Source organism: Orycteropus afer, unplaced genomic scaffold, assembly GCF_000298275.1.
Source record: "Orycteropus afer afer isolate SDZICR_OR568_19922 unplaced genomic scaffold, OryAfe1.0 scaffold00031, whole genome shotgun sequence".
Classification (NCBI taxonomy): Eukaryota; Metazoa; Chordata; class Mammalia; order Tubulidentata; family Orycteropodidae; genus Orycteropus; species Orycteropus afer.
In genome coordinates this window covers 3,690,863-3,700,947 of record NW_006921618.1, presented here as the reverse complement: position 1 = coordinate 3,700,947, position 10,085 = coordinate 3,690,863, and the positions used below count along the sequence as shown (strand labels likewise).

The following is a 10,085-nucleotide window of genomic DNA, read 5'->3' as shown; positions in this document are numbered from 1 at the left end:
ATCAGAACTCTAAGCACGTGAGAGAGAGTGGGAACCTCCCAGAACATTGTATTGTGCCACGCCCAACAGAAATACTCCAGGTGGGCGACTTTAAAATCAGGATCTCCTCAGTTGCTAATAGCAATTCCCACCTTGGAGTTTACAAAGACTTATGGGTAGAAAAGCCACACTAAGTAATTTACTACACCGCACTTGGAAACCCAAAGGGGGTTGCTATGAGTTGTAGTCTACTTGATGGCAGTGAGTTTGGTTTTCGTTTTTAGAACAAGGTAGGAATCTAGATCTCAGTCTCACTCTCTAGACGGCCTGTGCAACCCCTCCCCATTTTATTTATTTAATTTTTAAAAATTGTGATTTGGGGAAAGTTTACAGAGCAGATTCATTTTCCATATAGCAGTTCATACACATTTTGTTTCATGACATTGCCTGCAGTCCACATAATGTAACAAGTCTCTTCCCACTTCCTCTCTGTGCTTACATTTTCCCTGTATCCTTTTTTCCTCTGAGTTATCTCTGTGAGCAAATGCTGTCCTTCTGATATCCCATGATTGATTGTTCTAAGGAGTGTACCTACCTGGTACTCTATATGCCTGTCTATTGTTTGGCTGGAAGCCACAGGAGTAAGTTCAGTACCAGGCCTGGAGATTAACTAGGGGCCATAGTTTTGGGGGGTCTCACTAGGCTCTATCAGATGAGTAAACCTGTTTTTTTTAATCATTTTGAGTTTGTTCCACATTTTTCTCCAACTTATCTAGGCTCTCCTGCACTGATCCCTTTCCAGGTGGCTGAAAGTGGTACCCAGGCACCATCTAGTTTTTCTGGTCATATAGGCTGATGTTTGCATGGTCCATTAGTCCCTTGGACTAATTGTTTCTATGTGTCTTTAGTTTTTCTTCATTTTTCTTTGCTCCGGATGAGGCAAGACCCATTGTTGCATCTAGATGGCTGCTTGCACACTTTTAAGACCCCAGTCGCTACTCACTGAAGTAGGATGTAGAACAATTGCCGTCTAGTTGATTCTGGCTCATAGCGACCCCTCCTTGGGTTTCCGAGGTGGTTATCTCTCTGGAAGTAGATTGCTCAGTCTTCTTTCTGAAGAGTGGCTGGTGGGTTTGAACAGCCAGCCTTCTGGTTAGCAGTCACATGCCTTAGGCACTATGTCACCAGAGCTCTCTTTTGTGTAGCATGTTATGCCAGTTGAGCTGGATATCACCACATGACGATGGTTCTGATCGCACAGGTCCAACAACTAGCTCCATCAGGGTGGTTGGCTGTGGCTAGTAAGTTATCATAACTTTGCCTCCTTTTAGATCTAGTTATATGGACATTCTTACTTTCTTATATAATATGTATATAGAAATACCATCTGCCAACTTTATACATGATCATGAGTGTGGTAGATAGTTCAGTTTGTGTGTCAACTTGGCTGGGCCCGGTTGAGTGGCTGGGGAGCTGGATGTAGTATTCCTCATGATGAGACTGGTAACCAACTCCATGGTGGAATCTACTGTGAGCAGCTGAGTAGTTGCCTTAGGGATGTGGTCTGCTTCGTGTATATAAGAAACAGCTTTGGGAATGGTCTCTAGCTTATGGCACACTTGAACCCTGTGTGTAGCTGTGTTGTTGTTCAGCAGCCTGCCATGCTCTGCCGACCTTGGGACTTACAATGGATTTGAATTAATGGCCTGTCATGTGGCTTGGTAACATTGGGACTGTGCCTTTTTACTTATCAACCTTGGGTTTGTCAGTCTCAGCAGCCAGCAGCTGTCTGAGTGAAGAAATGCCTCTAGCTTCAGTGGGCTGGGAGCAAGAGGCAGAGCTGAAGCCCAAGGTTGAGGGGCTTTCACCCAGCCCCTAGAGCCTGGCACTTTGAATTTGGACTCAAAGCCTCCAAACTGTGAGAGAATAAACTCCTGTTTGTTCATGCCATCCCAATTTGTGGTATATTTCTTGTTAGAGTGGTGTTAGGTAACCAGAACAATGGGTATATTCCCTTTTGCTTAGAGACACCTGATCATTCAGCCATAGACAGCCTGCATTCTTGCAGTTCTTCTTAACATTCAGCTGATAAATTTTTAACTACCTAATGCAAGTAAACCTCTAAGGAAGATTTGAAGCTAGATAAGTGGCCTGGAAATCTCCTGGACTCAGAAAGGGTAGCTAACATCCTTTTAGAGCCGTTTTCACACTGCCTGTCCTGCTGGTGTTTTTTTTTTTTTTAATTTTATTGTGATTTGGGTGAAACTTTACAAGAGCAAATCTATCTTCCATACAGCAGTTCACATACACTTTGTCTCATGACATTGACTGTAATCTCCCATAATGCAACAGCTCTCTTCCCACTTCTTCCCATAGCCACATCTTCCCTGTATCCTTCCCTTCCATGCACTCCTGTCCCCCAAGCTGTCTCCCTGTACATACACAGCCCTTCTATTCTCCTATGACTGATCTCTCCAAGGAGTATATCTACCTAATGTAAATGTTCAGCTCATATGCCTGTCTTTTGTTGGGCTGGAAGCCACAGGAGAGGGTTCAGTTCCAGACCTGAAGGGCAGCTAGGGCCCATAATCTCAGTGGTTCCATCAGGCTCTGTCAGACCAGCAAACCTTGTCCCTTTTTTTTTTATTTTTAGGATTTTGAGTTTTGTTCCACATTGTTCAATTACTCTGTCTAGGATCTCGTACATAGATTCCCCCTGAGTGGTTGACAGTGGTAGTCAGGCACCATCCAGTTCTCCTGGTCTCATAGTTGTATATGTTCCTGCTGGTATTTTGCAGAGAGGAGAACCTAATCCCATATTCTCCAGATGTACAGATACATGCAGAACGATTCATCAACTATAACCAGACAGTTTCTCGAATGCGAGGTATCTACACAGCTCCCTCAGGCCTGGAATCCACTTGTTTGGTGAGTAGAGCCCACACTCCAGCCTCCTGTGTGACAGCTGCACACCATGGGAACATGGCTTAGCATTGTTTCCATTATTACTTGAGTCTGATGTTGTCTTTCTTTCCTAAGTCTTGTTCTATTCTGCCTTTGCAGGTTGTGGCATATGGTTTGGACATTTACCAAACTCGAGTCTACCCATCCAAACAGTTTGATGTCTTGAAGGATGACTATGACTACGTCTTAATTAGCAGCGTCCTCTTTGGCTTGGTTTTTGCCACCATGATCACTAAGAGACTGGCACAGGTGAAACTCCTGAATCGTGCCTGGAGATAGAGACCAAATCCTGACCACCAGAGAACTGAGAGTGTTGTGGGTCAGATAAGCAGCCACAGCTGCAATTTGATGTATTGGTGCAGTTTGTGTGGTGGGTGCTCCTCTCAGAGGGTGGTAAGGAAGAAGACTTTCGTGACGAACTCCTTTTGGGACGTGCAGGGTGCAGAGATCTTCTGTAGACAGACTGAGCTTACACTCTCAGCTGAGAATTGCAAAGCATCTTGATAGATGTGCCCCCCTTTGCTCATTGATGAATGTTTCCCTCTTTTTTTTCAGACCTCCAACAAATTTTTTTTTTGTGTCCTGTTTTTTTTTTTTTTATTAGTTTGCCTTCTGTGTTTCCCAGGTTTATCTACAAATCCTGTTTCCCTGCCTCCTGCTTTGGAGTCAGAAGGAAGCTCTTAATGAACACTCCAGTCCTATAGGGACAGTTGCTGTTTTACAACAGGAAGAAATACGATCCATCCTTAACTGAGGTTGGATGACTGATCCAGCCTCACATGTCTCTCCGAAGTAACTTATGGTTGAGGAATCCACATATGATGTCAAAACTTCTTATAACTAAGTTTGTAGTTCATACTTTCATTTATTAGGTTGGGCCACCCAGTCAGTCCTTGTTTCAACTTACCAGAAGTGAAGTGAAGTGTGCGGTGGTCATTGTTCAAGCTTTTCACCTAAGATGTGCCAGAGCTGAGGCTTTTGTAAAACTACTGAATTGTCTGATCCTTGAAGGAAGATAATCTGCTTGTTTCACGGTACCTAATAATCTTCTGAAGCACGGGCTGGTCTAGTCATTTTATAATCTAGTTAGAGGAAGGTGTCCTGTTTAAGAACCCCAATATTTATTTCCAGCTTTGTATATAAATTAACTTGTGGGATACTGTATTTCTCTTAAATGGGAAGATTTTAAATGCTACTAGTGTAATCTTTGAAGATTTAAAAAAAGGAGAAAAAGGATAGAGGTGGGGAGCTGGCATCTTGTTGTTAACAGCATTGCAGGTTGGCTGTGCTGCTGTTTCTGCTACAAATAAGGAAATGCTACAAGTTTTCCCTTGTTCATGGATTTGGGGAGTGATGGATGGGGTTTTCTTTTACTGTGAAGAATGAAATGTACAGAGGGCAGGCCATCTTTAGCCATGTGCGGGGAGAGGTACACTCAGGTGTCTGAATAAAGTGAGCGATGAATGGCTCTGACAAGACGTCCTTTTTTTATGGCTTAGGAAGATCATTTTAAGGCTACTTTTGCATGAGGGAGGAAGAAGTGGTGCAGGAATGTACGAAGTATATTTTAATAAGGAAACATACCTCTTTAATAATTTAAAAATTGGGTTAGGCTATTAAAATTAAAAAAAAAATCTGTGATCATATGTTGATGGTATATTACAGCAAAGAAGAAAACTGATAATCATTTTACTTTAATAAAATAGTCAAATTGATTTCAATAGTTAAGATGATTTAACGTCTACTAAGTATCTCCAGAAAAAAACAGGCATCTCTTCATCCTGACCCAAGATGTATTCTGTTTAAAGTGACCCAGGAAAAGAAAATACATTGAAACGTAAGTTAAAAAAAAATTCTGCCCTACTTTTGAGTAAGTGTGGCTGGAATTACATCCTGTATAAGTATGTGCAAGTGACTACATCACTGGTTGTTGTCTTGCTGTCTCTTCTGCTAGCACAGCTTTAGCTGCATGATTCTAGTTCTCATTTACCTGCACACTAGAATCTAACAAGCTAATGGGAGGGGCATCATCTGTCCTTTCTTAACATTCCCTGTATCTTGGCTTTAATCATTACCATTTTACTGAAAGCTATAGCAGTAGGTTATAGTGTTTTGGGGAGCTCTGGTGGCATAATGCCTAAAACACTCGACTGGTAACCAGAAGGGTGGTGGTTCAAACCCATCAGCCACTCCTCAGAAGGACAATTGGGCAATCTACTTCCATAGTGATACTGCCTCTGAAATCCAAGGAGGGGTCGTTATGAGTCAGACAACTCAATGGCACCTAACAACAACAGTGTTTTTACTCGTACTGCATTGAGTTGTTTCTGACTCATAGTGAACCTATAGGGCATAGCTGAACTGCCCTATAGGGTTTCCAAGGCATAAATCTTTATGGAAGCACACTGCTCCATCATTCTACTGAGTAGCTAGTTGGTTTGAACTGCTTATCTTCTGGTTAGCAGCCAAATGCTCTAACCCACTGTGCCACTAGAGCTCCTAGAGGTTTCAGGATTACATCTCAACATAAAACAAAAATCCTCACAACTGGACTAACAAGCATCATCATGATAAACGGAAAAAGATTGAAGTTGTCAAGCACTGCATTTTACTTGGATCCACAATCAATGCCCATGGAAGCAACAGTCAGGAAATCAGATGATGTATTGAACTGGGCAAATCTGCTGCGCAAGATCTCTTTAAAATGTTAAAGAGCAAAGATGTCTGTCACTTTGAAGACTAAGGTGACCCAAGCCATGGTATTTTCATTTGCCTCTTATGCATGTGTAAGCTGGACATTGAGTAAGGAAGACCAAAGAAGAATCAATGTCTTTGAATTGTGGTGTTAGTGAAGAATACTGAAAATACCATTGAGTACCAGAAGAACAAGCAAATCTAGAAAAAAGTACGGAATGTGCCTTAGAAGTGAGAATGGCCAGACTTCCTGTCACAAACTTCAGTCACATTGTCAGAAGGGACTAGTCCCTGGAGAAGGATATCATGCTTTTTAAAGTATAGGGCTATAAAAAAGGGGAAGACCCTCAGTGAGATGGGCGGACACAGGGGCTACAAGGTTGGGCTCAAGCACAGCAAAGATTGTGAGGACGGTTCAACACCAGGCAGTGTTTCGTTCTGTTGTACGTAGGGTAACTGAGTCAGCCGACTCAACAGCATCTAACAACACCACAGTGTTTTCACTTAAAAAGGGAGGATTCCTCAGTATTTTCTATGCCATTATTTTTTCCTTTTTGGTCAACATACCTTTGGGTATAACATTTTGCAGCATAATTAGGTGAATCTCAGTTCCTGTTGGGAATGTAAAGTGGTTTGTGGCTTTTGATTTTTTTTCCCTTAGCTTTTGATTCAGGCAGGAACCAATTATTGGGGAAGGTACATGACAAATACAGAATTCCATTTATAACAGAAGATTCAGGGTCAGTAAGAGCCTCTTATTTTTTCTGGTAGATGAGATTGGATTTTATTGGTGTATGAATAACTTCAAATATAAGAATGAGCACAAAGCCAATTCCAATGCAGTGGCAGTCAAATATATCACAGATTTCCACATTCTCCAAGCTATCACTCCATCTTGACATCGGCCATTCTCCCATACCTCAGCAAGTCTGAGTTCAGCAATTCACTGCAATGTTGCAGAGAACTAATGTACTACATATTTACAGTTAAGTGGTTTATTAAGGGGCAGGATACAATTCAGGATCAGGAAGCATGTAGGAAGTCTCCCTTCAGTGCTCTTAGCTTGTCTTGACTATACAGGCCTTGTCTCAATTCCTGAGGACAGGATCCTGGAAACCCTATGGGGCAGGTCTACTATAGGGTCGCTAGCAGTTTGAGTGAAAACACTGTTGTGTGTCACACCCAGCTCTGCCACTGGACCCCTTTCAGGCCTCTTGCTATCTTCAGTGTAACCCTTGACCAGTGTTATAGCTTTCAGGAGGTTCCTTGCCTTCTCTCTTTCTTTGTGTTTTCTTCCTTTTGCTGCTCTTCCTGCTTCTGTCTGCAAACCTCTGTGGGGCTGGCTACTTCAAACTCCTTGGCATTTTCAAGGCATGGCACTCCCACCAGGGCCATGAAATGACTTCAGTAGGACTCAACTCACTTCATTTACATAGTCTATTGACCAGTCCCCCAAAACTGTTTATCAGTCGCAGGGTAGGCTGCCAGCCAAGGGCCTATCAAACCATCCTTCAGTTACAGCTTACCAGGAAAATGGCAGTTTACTTAGGAATGTCAGTCAATCAGGTCAAAAGCAAACCCTCTGGGCAATCTACTTCCCTAGTGATACTACCTTGGAAACCCAAGGAGGGGTCGCTAGGAGTCAAGTTGGACTTGATGGCACATAACAACAACAACTGGGATAGAAAACTAGGGCAAAGCTAACTTCTCAGGGTTTAGGGGAATCTCAAGCTGTTTTTCCAAAGAACCAAAGCAAAAGGTCACATAAAGGAACTTATTTCACCACAATTAGCATAAAATAATTTCTTATGCCCCTTCTTAAAACTGTAGTGATTGACTTAATACCACTTTTGGAAGAGGTTGATACATGCCCACCATGCCCCACCTCCAGAGAAGGAAAGTAAGACTCCTAGATACTATGGTTTTATTGTCATAATAAACAACTGGCCCTGCAATTTAATAAGTAACAAAAAGTTAACTTTTCTGAAATCCAAGTAATTTTTGTTAACATTCCTCCAACATTTATTTTGGTTAGAGTCCACAACTATAAATTGTGAGTTAACTAATTTATTGTGCCTTTCTCTATGTAACAGCATTCTGGGCCTTGACCACTCTTTTCTCTGAACTGGAACAGGTTAGAAAGTTCTTAAAGGTGTTCCCTTGGCTTCTGTTTAGCCATGAATCTTTTACAAGCTCTCTCTTTTTAATGAGAAAACGTTACTCTCTTCGGCTTTAAAGATTGCTCTCTGCTTATCGAGCACCACAAAATAGCTATGCTTCAAGACTTTAACCTGGAGATCTCTGTTGCTCAGTACCTCACCTTGTTACAAAAAGCATTTATGATAGCTTACTCAAAGGCAAAGAATACAAGATAAAATGAAAATGAACTGGGTGAAGAGACAACAATAACAACAAACCTGGGCCACTGCCAGGCATCCAGCAGCTGCTACAGGTGGAGAAGCACAAGAGTACTGCTGAGGTTTCAGGCCGGTAGCTGAAGCACGCCTGAGGAGCAGGTTGGGGTGAAAGTGAATAGTTCCACCTGCAGAGGGAGAAAGGGTTCAAGGCCAAGAAAGCTGTGGCTCTGGAATCCCATGGCAGTTGCAGTACAGAAGTGGGGAGGAGACCCAGGATAAGATGACTATTCTCCAGACCTATTTCTGGCAGAACAGAAATGATGTCCTCGATAACCTCTTGATCTCTCTATGTGACATCCAGCCAGAAATCCACGAAAACCACCACATAAATGGATAGGGAAGAAGGCGCCGGCTCCATGAATTGGCATTTTAGATACTCTCACATGAAGTAAGAAGCTTTAGCAAAGCTAGAGATTTGTTCTTGTGAAAAAGCATTAAATTATTTCTGTATATTGTATAGCATGTTCCTTCACTTTTTGCAGAGTAGCAAACCTAGTACTTTGTACAGACTTAGAGCTGTACATATATTTAGCCATTCTGTCTGTTCTTCTGGTGGTCCATGCTGTTTTCAGTGTTCTTTGCTAACACCACAATTAAAAGGCATCGATTTTTCTTTGTTCTTCTTTTATTCATTGTCCAGCTTTCATATGCATATGAGGCTACTGAAAATACCATGGGTTGGGTCAGGCACACCTTAGTCTTCAAAGTGACATCTTTGCTCTTCAACACTTTAAAGAGGTCTGTTGCAGCAGATTTGCCCAGAGCAATATGATGTCTGATTTCCTGACTGCTGCTTCCATGAGTGTTGATTGTGGATCCATGTAAAATGAAATCTTTGACAACGTCGATCTTTTCTCCATTTATCATGATGATGCTTACTGGTCTGGCTGTGAGGATTTTTATGTTGTGATGTACTCCATACTAAAGACTATTCTTTGATCTTCATCAAGTCCACTTCACTTTCAGCAAGCAAGGTTATGTCATCTGCATATCGCAGGTTATTAATGAGTCTTCTTCCAATCCTGATGCTGCGTTCTTCTTCATACAGTCCAGCTTCTCAGGTTATTTGCTTAGCATAGATTGAATACCTATGGTGAAAGGATACAACCCTGATGCAGTCTTCTTGATTTTAAACCATGCAGTATTCCCTTGTTCTGGTTGAATGACAGACTCTTGGTCTATGTACAGGTTCCTTGTGAGCACAAGTAAGAACTAGACTCAAAAAACCAAACCAAATTCACTGCCATTGAGTTGAATCCAACTCACAGTAACCTCCCGTTGGGTTTCCGAGGCCGTAAGTCTGTATGGAAGTAGATTGCCACATCTTCCTTCCATGGTGTGGCTGGTGGGTTTGAACTGCTGACCTTTTAGTTAGCAGCCAAATGCCTTATCCATTATGCCACCAGCGCTCCTTAAGAACTAGACTAGAAGACCAATAAACCAGAATGCCAATTTATTGATGGCAATGAAGACTATAAATGCAAAGAGAACTGGAATGCTTATGTCTGCTCGTAGTTGGAATATTCTCTATGATAAAGCCTGTATAATGTCAAAACGCTACATTAAGTCTGCTGGGTTATTATAGAGTTAGAATAACAGATGTACTTGAACAATTTCTCTCAGAAAGATCAGCACAAGGCCAGTCCCCATGAGGCGGAGGTTAAAGATGTCCCAAATGTCCAAACTATCCTGCCACTCCATCATTTCACACATTAACTCCTCTTCCTTCTCCCAGTAATTTCCCCAGTCTTAGGGTTCTGTATTTTGCTGTAACTCCTCACAGAACTCACAGACACCCAAGGGATCATCTCATGTAGTAGGGGTGGAGGCTGGCAGGCTGGTGAGTCCCAGGTCCGTGAGTAGGTCTGGAGGATCTTCCCAATTCTCGGGGTTTGATGAATCTCAATCAGCAGATCAGATGACGGCTGCTGTCCCAAATCCAGGGGTGAGATGATGATGAGCCAAAACACAAAATCAGAGCAAGAGGAGGGCGAACCTCATAGGTATACCTTCAAGGAAGCTAAGGGTGGT

General features: G+C 42.3%; 1 protein-coding gene across 1 annotated transcript in view; it reads left to right on the top strand.

Moving 5' to 3' along the window:
* Positions 1-3,222, top strand: part of EMC1 (ER membrane protein complex subunit 1) — a 38,753-nt gene extending 35,531 nt beyond the window's left edge. Inside the window, exons 23-24 of the mRNA XM_042780256.1 lie at positions 2,778-2,907; positions 3,043-3,222. Of these exons, the coding sequence (XP_042636190.1) occupies positions 2,778-2,907; positions 3,043-3,222 (310 nt within the window). The remainder of the gene's footprint in view (positions 1-2,777; positions 2,908-3,042) is intronic.
* The last annotated feature ends 6,863 nt before the right edge of the window (positions 3,223-10,085 follow it).